The 17,366-nt window shown below is 40.5% G+C and overlaps 1 protein-coding gene across 1 annotated transcript in view; it reads left to right on the forward strand.

The window, feature by feature from the left end:
* Positions 1-17,366, forward strand: part of ANOS1 (anosmin 1) — a 101,764-nt gene that overhangs the window by 72,999 nt on the left and 11,399 nt on the right. Inside the window, exons 7-9 of the mRNA XM_007437367.4 lie at positions 7,578-7,783; positions 9,658-9,805; positions 11,645-11,788. Of these exons, the coding sequence (XP_007437429.2) occupies positions 7,578-7,783; positions 9,658-9,805; positions 11,645-11,788 (498 nt within the window). The remainder of the gene's footprint in view (positions 1-7,577; positions 7,784-9,657; positions 9,806-11,644; positions 11,789-17,366) is intronic.

Genomic DNA, 17,366 nt, shown 5'->3' on the forward strand with positions numbered 1-17,366 from the left:
CTTCCACCCAGCCAGTGAGGTGATCTTTGAGTACCAACAGGTACTTCAACCCAGCCACAGGAGGGAGTTCCGTAAAGTCCACCTGGACTCGCTGAAAGGGCCATATTGCCAAGGGCCTTCCTCCCCTCTCCCTTCTCCTCATGGCTTTGCGATTGGTTTTCTGACAAATCAGGCATTTCCAGCACACAGCCTGCGCCTCTGTCCACATCCCCAGGCTCCAGTACCACGGCTTTACAGTATCTATCAAAGCCTGCACCCCCAGTGAGACCCTTCGTGCAGTTTCTCCAACATCCCCCTCATGTCAGCACGGCTCACTACTGGGGTCCCCTCAATTGTAACCCAACGACCTGCTTCCTCCCTGCAACCTTCCCTTTCCAGCAGCACCTCATCCAACTTCCCCGGCGTCCAAGCCGGAGGTTCTTCTATCTGGGGGATTGCAATCATGATGGCAATGGGGACACCCTCCGCTGCCTCCTTTGCTACTCGATCAGCAAGTCGGTTCCCTCTTGCCTCCATCGAGTCCCCCTTCTGGTGTCCCATTATATGCACCACTGCAATCCTGTCGGGTTCTTGAAGAGCTTCCATCATCCCCTCTATCAGTTGCCGAGCTTTCACCTCCTTCCCAGCAGTTGTGAGTAAACCCCGTTCCAGCCAAATTTTCCCGAAAGTGTGCACTACTCCCCAGGCGTATCGCGAGTCTGTGTAGACGGTGAGGGACACTCCCTTTCCCAACTCTAGTGCCCGTTTCAAAGCATGCACTTCACACAGCTGAGCCGACCAGTCCGCTGGTAGTGCCCCCTTCTCTATTGTCTCTCCCTCCGCAGTCACTATCGCGTACCCTGACTTCCTTTGTCCCTGCTCTACTCGACTAGACCCATCCACGAACCAGACCTCACCCTCTTCCAGCGGGACCTCCTGCAGGTCCTCCCGGGTCTTTGTTTGCAGCTGCAACAGGGTGGAGCACTCGTGCTCCGCCGGCTCCCATTCTTTCCGCTCCCCCGCAAGAAACTCCGCTGGGTTCAAATTCCTGTCTGTTCCTACCACCACATCAGGACTTATCCGGAGAACTGTCTCATATTTCAACATCCTCCCTTCTGTCATCCAAGCAGCCGCCTGCTGACTAAGCACACTTAAGATCTGATGGGGTGAATGGACAATCACGGGGCTCCCAAAAGTGAGTTTTTTCCCTTCTGTTACTAGCACAGCAGCGGCAGCCACTGCCTGCACACAAGTCGGCCATCCCCTCACCACTGGTTCTAGGGCTTTGCTCAGGAAGGCCACTGGTTGATATTTCCCAGCCCGTCTCTGAGTCAGTACTCCAATGGCAGTTCCCCCATGGGCTGTAACATATAGGTGAAAGGGGAGGGCCAAGTTCGGTAGAGCCAGAGCCGGGGCCGTCACCAGGCTCCTTCGTAATTCCCCCCACTTCTCTGTGTCCCTCTCTGTCCATTCTACCCTGTCAGATGATCCTTTCAACTTCTCATACAGAAACTGAGCCTTGCTCATGTACTCATCTATCCATAGCCTGCAATATCCTACTAGACCCAGAAACCGCCGCACCTCCGTTTTAGTATGAGGGGGCTTCAACTGCATTATCCCCTGTATCCGAGAAGGATCAATCAACTTCTCGCCCTTCCGGAGTACATGTCCTAAATACTTGACCTCCCTTTCCACAAATTGGACCTTCCCTTTTGACACCTTCAATCCTTCTTCAGCCAACCAGTTCAATAAAGCCACTGAATCTTCTCTCACCTTTACTTCCTTCTCTCCAGACACCAACAAATCATCCACATACTGCAGCACCCGAGAACCCCCAGGGGCCCGGAACCCCTGGAGTTTCTCTTCCAATGCCTGTCCAAACAAGAGGGGGCTCTCGGTGTACCCCTGGGGCAGCACCGTCCATCTCAGTTGTTGCTTCCTCCCAGTTTCCGGATCTTCCCACTCAAAAGCGAACAGATCCCTACTTTCTTCTGCCAGAGGGCATGACCAAAAAGCATCCTTCAAGTCTATCACCGTGAACCACCGATCCCCGGGAGGGATCTTCCCCATCAAAGTGTAGGGGTCAGGCACTACCGGGGTCCGGGCCAAGACCAAATCGTTGACCCTCCTCAGATCCTGCACCAGCCTGTAACTATTGTCCTTCTTCTTCACAGCTAAGATAGGGGAGTTGAAGGGGGACATAGCCGGTTCCAACAGCCCTTGCCGCCTCAGCCCATCTATGATGGGCTTCAGCCCACGCCTCCCATCCCGGGACAGCGGGTATTGGGCTTGCCGCAAACCAGTCACCCCCGGTTTCAAGGGGATGCTAATTGGGGCAATGCGGAACCGACCCGCCCCCCCTTCTCCTGCCCATACCTCAGGGTTCACAACCTCCACATCTGCCTCCCGCAACAAACACATCCTTTCTGCCTGTTCCACATTCCACAACTCCACTCCTAGACTACCCATTAGATCCCTTCCCAGCAAGTTCACCCCTGCCTGTGGGATCAGTAACACATCTGCAGTTACCTCCTTCCCATTCCACTCCAGTCTCACTCCCTCCAGTACGTCTGCCTTGACCGGAGAACCTCCCACCCCCATCACCGATACCGACGCGCCCCGGGATTTCGCAATCCCTGGGATCGGTTGGCACAACGATGTTCGAGAGGCTCCGGTATCCACGAGGAACTGCCGTTCCTCGCCAGTGGGACCCACCGTGATGTTTACCAAGGGTTCCCTGTGGGTCCCGGTTGGGGAACCATGACCCCCCTAGTTGTACAGGGGGAAACTCCTCTCACCCGTGGGGCGATCCACCTGGCAGTCCCGAGCAAAGTGTCCTACTCGCCCGCAGCGGAAACAACCTTGCCTATCCCCAGTCCACCTCTCCCTTCTGGGGTCGACGCCACCTCTCCGGGGCCAAGGTCCCCGGACCAGATGGGGAGAAGGTCGCGCCTCCCTCAGTCCCTCCCCCTTCGTCTCATTCTTGGCTGCCGCCTGAACGGCTGCCATCATCATTTGAGTTTTCTGCCTGGTCTTCGCCTCCTCCCTCCCCACATAGGTCTGTTGAGCAATCCTTAGGAGTTCCCCTATCCCCTGTTCAGTCCAACCCTCCCGTTTTTGTATCTTCTTCTGAATGTCTGGCCATGCTTTGGTGACGAACTGCATTTTTAACAAGGTCTCAAAGGCTGGGGTGTCCGGAGTCACGCCCGAGAATTTGGTCAGGCCAACTCGGATCCTCTCACAAAAATCTCCGGGCGATTCATCCTTCCCCTGGGTTACCTCAAAAGCCTTGGTCAAATTCTTCCCCTGGGGCACTGCTGTTCGGATGCCCTCCAAAATCATCTCTTTCATGTCTCTCATGTTCTGCCGGTGTGCGGCATTATTGGGATCCCAATTTGGGTCTGCCAGAGGGAATTTAGTATCTGCGGCCGGGGCATTTGGGACATTTGCATTCCTTCGCTCCCAAGCCCCGAGCGCAGCTCGCCGAATCTGGCCCCTCTCTTCTGGCGTATAGAGGTGGGCTAAAATGTAATTCAGTTCCCCCAGGAGTATTCCACCGGGCCGAGAAAAGTTCCAATTGTTCGGCGGCGGTATGGGCATTCTCTTGCATACGAGGGAGGGTCTTTTTAATTCCCTCAACTCACTGGGTTTGATGGGAACTGTTACGTAACTGGTGACGGTCACCCCCTGTGCGTTCGTTCCGTTCGGGACTTCCCGGACGGGGAAGGCACTGGCCGACCTTAGACTAAAGGGCAAGTTCTGAATGTCTTGGTTCAGCTGGTCCAGCTCTTTCCGCAGCCCGGGATAGGGTGGGGGCGCCGGAGGGGGAGCGGTAGGAAGAGGAGGAGGAGGAGGAGGTGGCGGCCCCCATTGAGGTCTAGTCAGCCAGAGGTCCTCCTCCTCATCCTCCTGTTCTTTCTGGACAAAAATTTTGGCTAACTTGGGTCGAGGCCCCTCCCAATGAACATGGAACCAGACTTCCACATAGGGTTCCTGTGTTAACATTTTATGCTCCACAATGTAGTTTTTTAGTTGGGTCACCCAGTAATTACTGGGGATTCCAAGAGTATCCCAATGGTAGGGGAATTCGGGGTCCACTAGTGGATATTTTGGCCATTCTTTAGTGCACAAAGTTATCATGGTTGGTTTTTCCAGACCCCTGGTGAATGGACACAACCAGGGTGTCTCCCATTGTTGCAACAATTGTCCTAATGGAGAATCCGTGGGGATTCCCCCTACTGTGTTTTTCCCATTGGCCCCTGGCCTTACACTCTTACTCTGCGCCTTACCCATCCTTCCTGACTACGTTTCCCACCTTACAGAAGGTCCCGGACTCTTCTGTCCCCTTGCGGCGTCCAACGCCTCGTAACCACGCTAATCTCCCCGAGATTATGGGTAGGCTGTACTCACCAGACCTCCCGGAGGTCTCCTCGTCGGCCGACTTCCTCTTTACTTCTGTCTGACTGGCGATTGGAGTCCCGTCCTGGACCCGACTCCGGGGAAAACGGGAGACACCTCAACGGGGTGTTACGGCCGATTACTCACCGGTTCCCCACAGTCCGGTCCACGTCGAGGACTCCTGGCTGGCTCGCCAATTTTGTCAGAAAACGACAGACACGGGTTCGGTTATCCAGTAGACAGAAGTTTTTATTGGGCACGTTTGCAAAGGTGGGTCCCTTCCGCAGCAATGGAGGAACCCCGAAGCAAGGTCTGACAGGTTTTTATACCCCCTATCTGTCCTCCCCCTCCTACGAGGGCTTGGCTCACAATCTCACCTTTTTACCGCCCCGAAGCGCTGCTAATTAACCGCAAAACCGCAGACATTCCACTTTCCGAATCCAATCAGCGCAATACACATTCCAATCCCCACTTGACCCGACAGCCGCCCCCTGCCGTTTCTCTTCACTCTGGAGCGAACGTGCCTCTTGCCTGCAGTCTTTCCTCCCTCCTGCCGTCCCTCTCCACTCTGGTGCGAGTGTGCCTTCTGCCCATCCTCCCTCCTGCCGTCCCCCCAAGGCTGCCCCATGGTGCACAGCGCTCTCCCCTAGCAAACATGGTTCGTTTGAGGCCCTCACTTCTCCCTGCCTTCTCACAAGGAGGACAATGGCTTGTTAACCATAGCATTTCTGAAACTCTGTGACAAACTTTTAAATCAGAAAACGAGCAGGAAGCTGCCAATGAATTACATTTATGTTTACTTTTTTGCTGAAATAAATATTCCCTTTGGCCTAGACTATGAAAAAAAAGTTACTTTTTAATTCTGTTTTTAAATAATGTGGTTTATACCTAATGCTATAATTCCACATACCTAATATTGTTTGATCTACCAGACTAGGAGGGGCAATTTTTATACTTTACCTTCCCTTTTATATATTCCATTTCAAATATTGGTCAAAGGGTTGGAGGACCTCCTGCAAGGTAGAACAGTCAGCCCCACTAGGCAGACCAAACCAGAAAATCAACTCCACAGGAAGACTGGAACTATTCTTTATGAGATGGGCTATACTTACAGAATTTTACAAGTCTGATTGTACTTTACCTCACCTCCTTCTTACAAGTGAACCAGTGAATCATTTGCCCAAGCCACTTCAAATATTGTTTTGTTTTCTAGGTCTTAGGGTTTTTTTGCAGCCCTCTTTGCTTATGTAATGGTTCTTGCATATTTCTGTCAAGTCATTTCCCTTTCTCTCTACAGGAACTTAGGGCCATAGGAGAAACAAAAAAATTGACAAAAATAAACAGATTTTCTTTTATAAAAGCCTTTGCTGGGTTGAGCACAACAGGATTATGAGAGGTTGCCCTTTCTTTTAAGTATTTATGTACTTTTAGGGCAGTTTTATGTGTTGTTTTATAGATATGTAACAACATAAAAATATTATTTTTATAGAGAATCTACAACATCCTCATAGGTACTTAATTTCCAAGAGTTATCACCATTCAGCTGTTCTTTTTAAAATAAAAATATATAAAATCTGTTATGTAGATTTTTGTTTATTATGAACTTTTAGCAATTCTTATTTCTAACATATTTACTCTTATGAATCTTTCTAAAAATTCTGGCACTTACTCTAGCTAATTCCATGATTATCATTTAGGCTAAATGTTAAATTAACAATGGATAATTAGAATTTTCTTGATATTTTAAGCACTGATAGCTTTATTAAAAAGTTAATATTTTACAGTGAATATAACGTTCATAACATAGCAAGGTTTCTGAAACATACTATGTCTTTATGAGCCTTCATTGCTTATTTGCAGTGACATAAATCACTAAAACAATTTTTGCTCTGGTGTACCAATTTCATCCAGTGGTTTCTCATGTTAAGGGAATCCATCAGTGTGAGTTGTATAACTTATTTATGAGACAGATTATGTTATACCTGATGAAGGGTTTGACTAGGAAAAATACCTTGGAGATGCCTAATGCAAAAGATACTTTAATGAATCTGTTCTTTACAGCTTGTTCTTGTGGGTCTAAGGTTAGCCTGGCTAGACAATAGCTACCAATCAATCTGAATCAAAGATTGCATCATAGGATTAGGAATACTTGCTAATAAAGCTTGTAGAGGGGTGTGATAGGACCTTTTTTAAGGAAAGTGTCAAAATTAGTCTTAATAATGGTATATGAAAAGAAAATGGCCCAGTTACTCAATATTCCCCAAGTCAAGCATGATTAGGTGCTATACTGCAGGCAATCTAAACTGAGTGTTATGATTGTATGCACAGTTCTAAACAGCAATCTAACAGTTTATTTGAACTGCGTTATGAGCAATACATTGAAACTAATAATAGTTTTATTGCCTTGCCAATATAAATGAAGCTACTTTTCTCTCTCTCCTTCTCTCATTTTACATTTCATACATATCATCTAAAATGTAAAAACTTGGATAGCAAAGGTACATACACACAGTATAATCTTACTATAGTTTCTTTAACACATGCATCATATTTTTTAAAAGGTCTTTTAAAAAATTATAATAAAAATGTATTTAGGGAAAGGGCATGCCTAGGAATTTAGGAAATCTCTATTCAGTGTTTTCTGTTATGATACTTAAATCCTTGTCTTCTGATGTACTTTTGATTATTTACTAATGAGTCTAAGAGCCCTGCTTCATCAGACCAGAGTTGTATTGTCTAGCACATGGTTCCAATTCTGCCTATGGGAAGACCACAAGCAAAGCATGAGTGTAGCCTTCTCTCCCATGTGAGTGCTACAGGAGCTGGTATTTAAAGATGTACTGTTATCATGATTAGAAGCTCTTGGCAGCCTTACAATCCATGATTTTGTCTAATCTTTGGTTAAACTAAGTGGCACAATTAGTGAAGCACATAGCTAGTATTATGCTTACGGGATGACAGGCTCTTTCTTTCAGATAGTTTTATCCCTATGCATTTTCTCCATCTCATGCAACCTGTAGCATTTTGCAGCTGTTTGCAATTTGATGCCCATGCAGATATTCTGTTCCTGTACCACAAGCACTTATTTGAAACACTTGTCAAAAAGGGCAAAGGGGATCCTGTTGAAAGCCTTTGGAACATGTTAATATTGATTATAAGGAAATTATTCATTCCAACAAAGCTCTTTTTCCCCCTACCAGATCCGTCAGCTCCACCTGCTCCATCTAATCTCAGGATTGCCAATTCTACAGTAAACAGTGATGGAAGTATAAATATCAGGATTATTTGGGATGTCCCAGAGGAACCTGATATTCCAGTCCATCATTACAAAATCTTTTGGAGCTGGACTGTCAACAGCAAGACTCTTGTCCCAGCAAAAAAAAAAAGAAGGAAGACTACAGATGGAGTAAGTAAAGAAAGAAATAGAATGAGATACTAAAATTAATTGTTTCAATTGCTTCTGTTTACTATGTTCAACTTTCTTTAGGCTAAAGGCCATCGCAGTCTTTGAACAGTATCTTAAGGACCGCATTGTAAAAGAGGATGGGGGAAAAGGAGCACTTAAATATTTTAGAAGGTCATGGGAGCAGGGGAGACATTAAATCAATTACATTATATTATTTAAATTATTTCCTTGTTAAATTTTAGGTTGTGGGAACTTATGGTTCCCATGTCCTGATTTCAGGATTTGTAATGAATTAGATATATTATTGAAACCTTCTTCTGCTTCCTCTCTTTCCATCCTCTCTCTCTCTCTCTCTCTCTTTCTCTCTCTCTCTCTCCCACATGCGTACAGACACACACACATGCAATTGTGCATGCTCTCCCACATTCATACAAGCACGTGGAGGTATAGTGATACCTGCTCCTTCATGTTTCATTTGATCCCCAAGAGGATTAAGAAGAAGTAGAACAAAAATAGAGGAATAGGACATGGTGCTGGGATATGATGGGAAAAACAGTGAGACAGGCAAGAAGAAGGGATGGGGATAATGAAAGTGGGATGGCAAGAAGCACAAGGCAGAACAAGAGGGTTGAACTTATGGGTGGTATAATTCAGAGGCAGAACATGGGATTAAGGGATAGACCTAGTCCCCCTGGCAGACTGCATGTGTCCATGAGTTAAGTACTTATATGTGAATATGAAAAAGATTTACCATATTTATTTACTCACCAAATTTATGTTTTTATCAAATTTCTATAATCACATAAAGACTCCCAGTGTGAACATCAAAACAGAGTAAAATATTACAATAACTAACTTCAGCCGTTATCACAAATACAACTTAATCCATAATTTGTAATGATAAATATACGATATTAGTACTCATTTTTGGATATTTAATGCATATATGGTTTTAATATTCTATTATATAATAAATTGTTTTCATATTATTGGCCACTTATGGATCATTTACTGCAGTCATTATAAAGATTTGAGGTGGTAACAGCCTGCACGATCATAATGTACTGAATTAAACAAGGTGTTTTTACAATAATTGCAGTGCTGCCTTATTTTTATTGAGGCTTCTGATTTTGCAAATCTTGATAAGGGCCTGGTAAGCTCTTGAACTGAATTTATGCAGTGATGATTTCTGGTATGTCTTTCTTTGCTGTAGTATTTAAATCACAAAATAATAAAGCAGAATGCAAAGCAGGTCAACGTAGCTTATCCAGAAACACTGAAATGGCAAATTTAGTATTATTTGCGAATATAATATCTTGCTTCCAAATATGATAGTAATTATTCTGGCATGCTAGTCCTGATAGAATGTTTGTGTTCCTTTCTTAATCTTATCCATTTACCTAACTTACTTTGTCATGTGAATGGAATGGAATGGAATGGAATGCCTTCTCTGTGTTACCCCAAGGTGGTATTCCTGGCCCCTCATTACCACCATTTTTCAAGACTGTTAAAGCAGTTTTATTCAGGCAGGCTTTCAAAGTTTAATGGGCTGCTGCTGTTTTTTCTTGCTGTTTCTCTATTTTGGGAAGGATTATTGTACTCTTTGCTTGGGGTACTAGGCTTTATAATGTTCTATTGTACAAGTTGTTTATAATGTTTTTGTATATTGTGTAGAGTCTGGTAAAATTCAATATACTATTGAAAATACTATTAATAAAGTAAAATAGTAAAATTTTCTTGAATCTCCTATACAGAATTGGTACAGAAGAAACCAGTAATACCCTGTTCATTTGATAGAATATGCAACAGCTGAACTGTCCCAGTGTTTGTAAAACCATAACTGATTTATGCAACTTAATTCTATTCCATTGTAGTCCCAGAATTATGTGATCCTTGAACGCCTTCAACCCAATAGTAATTACATGGTGGAACTGCAGGGAGTTACATACTGGGGTCAAGTGCGACTGAAAAGTGCAAAAGTGTCTCTCTACTTCAGTTCTACTCAGACAACTGTCAACAATAGTAAGTGGTGTTTCCATAAAACAATAGAAATCTTGCTTATGGAGATACATTCCTCTCTCTCTCTCTCTCTCTCACACACACACACACACACATACACACACACACTCACATAAGGAATCTTTATTGCATTCCTAAATAGTTTACTGGGCATGTTCTCCTTGTTCCAGGATATTCGTTTGGTTAGGGGATATTTCACATATAGGAATAATGTGAAGCTAATAATCTCATTTTATTCCTGGGCACATATAGGGAATCAGTACTGATATTCAGTTCTCACAATATGTACATATTTAAAGATCTTCCAAATATAAAAATAAATCATCATCACCATCATCATGGGTTATAGTTAAGGACAATGAGTGAGAAGACTCAGGTTTTAATTTATCCATAGCCATGGAAGCTCATTGACTTTGGGCCAATCACTCTCTCTTAGCCCAACCTATCTCACAGACTTGTTGGAAAAAATGAGAAGAGAGAGCACTATATATATAACACCTTCAGGTCCTGAATGAAAAGTAGAATAGGAATCTAACCCTTAACGAACACATACAGCATACAAACAGGAAAAGCACGAGTCTGTTATCTATTTTGGGAGATGTTAAAAAGAACTAGATGTCAATTTTCAGTATGCTTAAAACAGCTCTGGGTTTTGGTGTCCAACAAGAGACATTAAGCAGACTAATGCATGTCCTTTGTATATACCTTGTTCTTCCCTGTTTAGTACACTGGGAACATTCTACTGTAAAGTGCTAGTGTTAATGTTAGTTAATAAGTTAAATATTTGAAATTGCTTTGATTTCCAAGGACTTGTTAGAGGATTTCAAAACTGAGATTTAATGAGACTTCCAAGGACTTGCTAGAGGATTTCAAAACTGAGATTTAATGAGACGCCATATTTTTGTTTTCTTTAGTGCTTGCTATGTGCACTGATACTTCTCATCTAATCTCTGTATGTACCCTACAGCAAGGTAACTGATACAAACTCCTTTTTTATAGTTACCAGTTTCTGTCCCCTGCTGCAGATCGTATTCAATTTACATAGCAGATAAAACCTTTGCCAATCAAGGTCCAGTTACCCTGATTTCCTCATGTATGGAAGTTTCATCAGATTACATTCACTTCAAGGGCACCCTTTCTTTCCTATAACACAATTAATTTTTGACTCATTCTTTAAGCTACTTTGGGAAATACAGAGTTACTTTCACTACTTTATTGGTCTTCCTTTTTGCTCTATAAGGGCTTACATTTTTGTGAACTTTGTTGAATTCTTCATCTTTTTTTTCTTCCTGTTAGTGGATTTTCATATTTTAGATTGACAGTTGAGTAAAAGCAGGATCAGAGAAAATATGACCCATAGATGACTATACATGACTTGCTAAAATTCACTATTTGCCCTGGAATGAATGTGGCAGGAATTTCAGCTCTTGGACACATTTGGTAGAGCTGACAGTTTTAAAGTAGTGTTTCTCTTGTGTGCCTTGTTTTAATAATTAGCTCATGAGAAGTTGATATACGCATTATTGGAATTATGTTTGGTAAATTAGGAATAAATAGTTATGGCTCCTTGAATATTAATGCATTAATTAAATATTGCAACATTAACATTTCAATGGAAGTTCTTCTGCAGTACTGCAAAACAAATAGTTTATTCTCTTTTCATCGCTAAATCTAGTTTAAAATTTGTATTGTTCCTTTTATTGTATTTTTATTCTTTTTATTCTTTTAATTTTTTAATCCAGTGATCTCTTATTAGATGAATTTTAAAGTATCATTTGAAACAATTTAATTATACAGCCATCTATGCAACTGGCAAATTTCCAGAAATACTTTGTTTTACAGAAGAATGGATATCTACCATTGGAAAAGCAAGTGATGTTGTTCCATTCTTCAAAGGAAGTAGACTTAATCATCTTCTTGAAATTGGAGTGCCTTTTTACCAAGATGATCAGCTTCAAGTGAAAGTCTACTGGAAGAAAACAGACGGTAGTTGTAAAACGATATCTTACCTTCCCTAAGTAATTTGTTGGTAATTAATAAACTTTGATTCAGATAGCTTCCTGGTAATTCTAGACATCCAAATACAGAAAATCTGACTGATCTGTGATATACTGTTGGATTTTTCAGACAAATTATAGTTAGTATGAACAATTGTTTATCATTTAAGCTAATGTGGAACGAAAAGTTTCCAAACCTCTGAGCACACGGTTGGAAGAGAATGAAGCAGAAGAATCTGCTTATTGAGATGCATGATTGTTTTCCACGTGTACAAATGCAAATAAAGTGTTTATCATCAATATGACCCAACAGTTATGGTTCCTTGAGTTTTTTTCTAGTGTGGATTTGATCTAGATACTAAAGAAAAAGATTTTTTTCATCTTCTCAACCATGATAATAGCAGTTCCTTTTCTTACCGTCCTCGGTAGTTCTGGCTATTACAATCAGTTTTGATGTCTTGGGGGAAAAATGTTCATCTTCTCACCTTTGAACAAAATTGCAGGTCCTAATATTTATCTCAACACTATTCTAGTAAAAACCTTATTACTAGTTGCAATACTTAGTCAACCTTGGCTAATCTCTGAAAAAGTTAAGAAGAATTAGACCTAGTTAATATTTGGAACGGTGATCACAAGCCAACTCCTGGGCTATAGGCTCAACTAGGAGAGAAAAATGAAGGTGGCAGTGTTGCCACACTTCCATGTAGTTGCCAAATAAATTGTGTAGTCACAATTAGGGAGTTTTTGCCTATTCACTCTCGCAAAAAGCAATAGAAAATAATAATGGTGTAAGCTAAAGGGAATCTTATTTTTATCTCTTCTTTCCAAATGGAGATTTTCCATCCTATCAATCCCCACCTTTCTTTCCCAGATTATAGCTTGAAAAATTCAAGCTCAACTAACAGTCCTAAAGTCTACCTATCTGATAAAAGTTTCAAACAAATGCTGATTGTTTTATGGTAGTATAGTGTAGCACTAAATCATCTCCTGCTTCCAAAAACACTGCAAAGTTGAACACTTCATCAAAGCAGGTTTTTAAAAATTAATTCTGAATCCACAATAAGACGTCATAATTGGTTTGGGAGGCAAATAAGAATAACAATCAAACAATTAGACTGATAATGGAACAATTCCTGAACTCCCTTGAACCCAAAGCATATATTATTTAGGAGTTTTTAGATATATTGCTCACACAATAAACAATCTAACATCCAGGTTCATGTGGATAACCTTGCTTAATATAAGGTCTAGAATTACTAAATAACAGACAAATCACATCATGAATGAAAGTTTGGCTGAAATATTATTTTCATGAAAGCAGTAGTACATGTATTTCAAGATTCCTATTAACATGATTAATTCTATGCCCAGGTTATGTAATATAGTTGAGAAATATTCTTACTTTTTTTTAAGGATAGTTGTCACTGAAAGATATAGCAGTTATGTAAGATAATGGCAGTGAAATAAATAAAGGTTTTTCATGTCACTCTTCTGCTTCCTTGTAATTGAAAAATTGAGAATTGAAGTACTTGCATTTAAATGAGAAAACTTTAGGATCTTTCAGTGTCAGGCTTTTTGCAATGAAATATTCTGATGTTCTTGATGTTCTGTAAGTCCCTCAAGACCTGGTTATATCACCAGGCCTGGGGATGCCAGGAAACTGAAGACATGTTTAGATGGCTCCATTACTGAGGTGGATATACTCACTCTCTCCATACTTGGGGTTTGTATATTTTAACTTTAATTTTAATAATATTTAATTTTTAACACTGATATATATATAGTTTTTATATATGTGTTGTTTTATTGGATTATTGTATGCCACCCAGAGTCACCTTTGGTGAGATGGGTGGCCATATAGTTTTGATTAATACATAAATATCCTTCACTTAATATTTAGAAGCTTTTTCTCTCATTTGTAGCTTAGCAATGGAGACTATGTTGTCATTAAACAAATGCAGATATCTTTTCTTAAACCATCCAGTTTCATAGGAATGAGAAAGGGAGATAGGATTGGCATGGAAAAAATAGGGGGGAAATCTGTAGATTTCCAAACTAAGCAAAGTAAACCTAAAATGGATCATGCTCCTATGAGTGTTTCATGGGATTGATTTCAAAAGTTGATGGCATAACCACCTCTCTTCTTGTTACATCCTAAGGAGGCAGCAACTTTCCTGCAGCAATGGAGGTAGCGTTGGTGGACATACTAAGATCCCCGAATCAGAGAGCTATGTAGTAAAAGAGAAGGAAAAAGCTGTACTTGCTTACCACCACCATCTCCACTGTTGCAAGTAAGTTGCTGGCTCATTGAGAAGGCAGGAATGCATGTAATGAAGCCTGCTGTAGCGATGGAACTAGTCATTTTCCTATGGGAGTTTATGAGACTGATATCGCTGCAATATAAAGCTTTCTGGTCATGCCCTCTTCTACATCCACCTGTATCCTTCCTGTGCTCTGAATGAAGTTAATAGATGTTGGGCCATTCGAACTCTAAGCACTGACAAAAGCAAGGCTTGTGTTGATACTGTTTCTGAATGTTTGATTAGGAGCACTCATTTCTGTGAATTGCAACATTCAAATGCTTGCTATCTCCCTAATAGCTACTTTGCCTTCATGGAGTAACTATGAAACTAGATAACATATAGGACTATGGATAAAACAAAAATCAGGTTATCTTTGTTAATCAGTTATAGAGGCCTTTTGTTCTTTGTTTCAAGTAGAAGGCTGCTCTTGACAGATCAGTTAGAATCTTAATGGGTCTAGGAAACCATTAACTATATTAAAAAGGAAATGGCAGTTAAGTGATCTGCTGAAGATTCCCTATGGGAGACTAATAATTGCTGTACAAATGACTCAAGAAATGGCCTTGCCATGCCCTTTGATGGTCAAGATGAAAGAGGTGCTGCCATGTAGGAGCACAGAATGCATGTGGACATAAGTTTCCTATTGCAGCATGTAGATCCTGGACAAATCATCTGGGTAAGACTCTAGAGCATAGTTACAGTCTCAGAACCCCACCCCACCCAATTTTTAGCGTGATCATGGCCTGTATCTTTTGGTATGCATATCGATTACTGAGTAGCAAGACTGAGTCATAAGTCATCCCTGATTTAGAGATAATTAACAATAACATACCAGCACAGTTGTGTAGGATCCTGTATGGGTAGGCAAGTATTTGCAATAGTGGTATGTGCTTAGATCTTCTGTGTTCTAAAATTACACATCAGCATGGCTTTAAATTGCTTACATTATTTTTTTTTCAAGAATAACGTAGCATCTTGATATTTTAATTCATATACAGTTCTCTGTTAAAAAGGACTTTTGTGTTGGGTTAGCCTTTAATCAGTGGAAATTGTCTGTGCTTGGTTTGTACTCAGATTGTCTACTCTTCCTACATCTTAAATGACTATCAAGTTTAGTGAAACTGGGCATCTGAATAACTTATTTTAATATTTGCTTAATATAAAGCAAATAATACTTTTAGGTAAGATAAGAAAAGGAATCTTAAAGAATGTGAAATAAACTAGTTAAACTGGATTGCTTGGTAAAGGTAGAATGAATAAAACAAATACTATGGAAAAGCAAACAAAAGATCTACTGAAGGTTTCTTTCTGCATAAAAAAGAAATGTGTGATGCTGACCCAACCTTCTTTTGGGTTACTCACGGTGTGCAACTGTGTATTTGAGCAGAGCCAAAGTAGTTGGTTGTAAATAAGTGTAGCACATGCTGTAGTTTGAACTTCAGTATTTGGTTTTCATATGATTGCTATGGCAGTCTGCATTGTAAATGCAGTGTATTTTCATGAAATAAATTATATTACTGATTCGCTACATCATGACAATCATACCTTCTTAATTCATATAAGCAGGCCAGCCAAACTTACCCTGCTCGAAATCTTGCTTGCTGCTCCCCCAGGCACTTCAAATGTTGCAAATAAATTATGCTTTAGTGTGCTTCACTCTTTGTAAAGCTTGAATGGCTGCTTTAAAAGCTGTCTTCATCCATAATCACTTTACATTGCTGGTGTAGTATAGATGAGGACTTGGACAACCAAGGTCAGTCTTCATAGCAGCTCTGCAAGCTTTCAGAGAATGTGGCTGTTTCAACTTTCAACAATTCAAAAGTTCATCTACTTTTTACAACTCTAATTTTTGATGTCCTATGAGTGGGAAATTAATAAATACATGGCAAGCAATGTAAATTATTTTTAATTTATTGACATTTAACTTTTAATTAAATAGAATCAAAATTAACTTTTATCATTTTCCTACCCTCTGCTTTGTCTTGGCCCTGTCCATTGTACTGGAGAACTATTTCTGCATGTTACTCAGCAGGTCAAGAACAGTTCCCACCTCAAGAAGAGGTCTTGAAATAGGACTTCAGTTAAAATAAATATATATAAAAAAAACAATAATAATAAACCCTGAAAGAAACCTTAAAGCATTGTAGCTTATTTTTATAACATTTTGAGAAGATCACTCTCCAAGTGAAATTTTTGGGTACTTTTAAGCCTCTGCAGCCTACAGAAAAGTAATGGATATGTGTGTACAGATATCCCACTTCAAGTAAATTATCTTAATTAGGCTATTGTTTTGCTGACTGAGATCTTTTAAATGAATGTTTTTCCTTTTGTACAAGTATGGGATTGCTTATCCAAACATTTTTGTTTCTCTGCTGAGTCATATTCTTGGCTGAGAGTATTATCCAAATAATTAAACTATCTGCCCCTCTTGGATAATTGGACGTATGAGCTTATAACCTTTATGTGAGAAGATATAGGTGTGGCATAACAAAGGTGAAGACAGTTCATTGTCTATACGTGAAAGTGAGGACTGTCTGCATAGATTTAGTGGGAACTAGGTTTCAACATGGAATATAATTTCAGTGACTCCAGTAATTTTTTATGCTTGTCAGTTATCTGTGATTTAATAAAACAAGTTACCATTTATTTACAGTATAGTAATACAATCTAATCATGTTAGTGAAGCCACATGGCTAATATTCATTTTTACTTTCCAGAGATATTCTGAAAGTAATAATATTCTTCAAGCAATACCTTTTAAATACTATCTGTTACATACCCTTTTAGGGAAAAATGACTATTTACTATCTCAAAAGCTTACAATATAGAATTTTGAGCTCTGCCCACTTCCATAATCCAAAATTTAGATGTCTAAAGATTGTTTAAATCTAAGGATACATCTGTGTTTTGTCATAACTCAAATAATTGTAATTAATATAATTAATATATTAATAGAATTTATAATTCAATAATTATAATTTTACTGTTTTATCTTGGAGTTATCAGCAGATGCAGTTAATGCATTTAATGTAGGTGGGCATTATTTGCTTTAAATACAGAGTTAGATCAGAATTTTTGTGTGTGGGGGGAGGGAGTAGTTAGAAAGCTATACATATAATAATAATAGCCTTCTCTTTTTGCTGAATCCTCTTATACATCAATAGTCTTTTCTTGGTCCTTTCCTCCATTATGTTTTCTTTGTATACAAACCCACAGGACATTCCACTTCTATAAAGGTTTCAATGTATAGTGTTGAGATACAAC

This window comes from Python bivittatus, unplaced genomic scaffold, assembly GCF_059951505.1.
Source record: "Python bivittatus isolate LINGU-HERP-01145 unplaced genomic scaffold, Pbiv_v1 ctg000350_np1212, whole genome shotgun sequence".
In the NCBI taxonomy this organism is placed as follows: Eukaryota; Metazoa; Chordata; class Lepidosauria; order Squamata; family Pythonidae; genus Python; species Python bivittatus.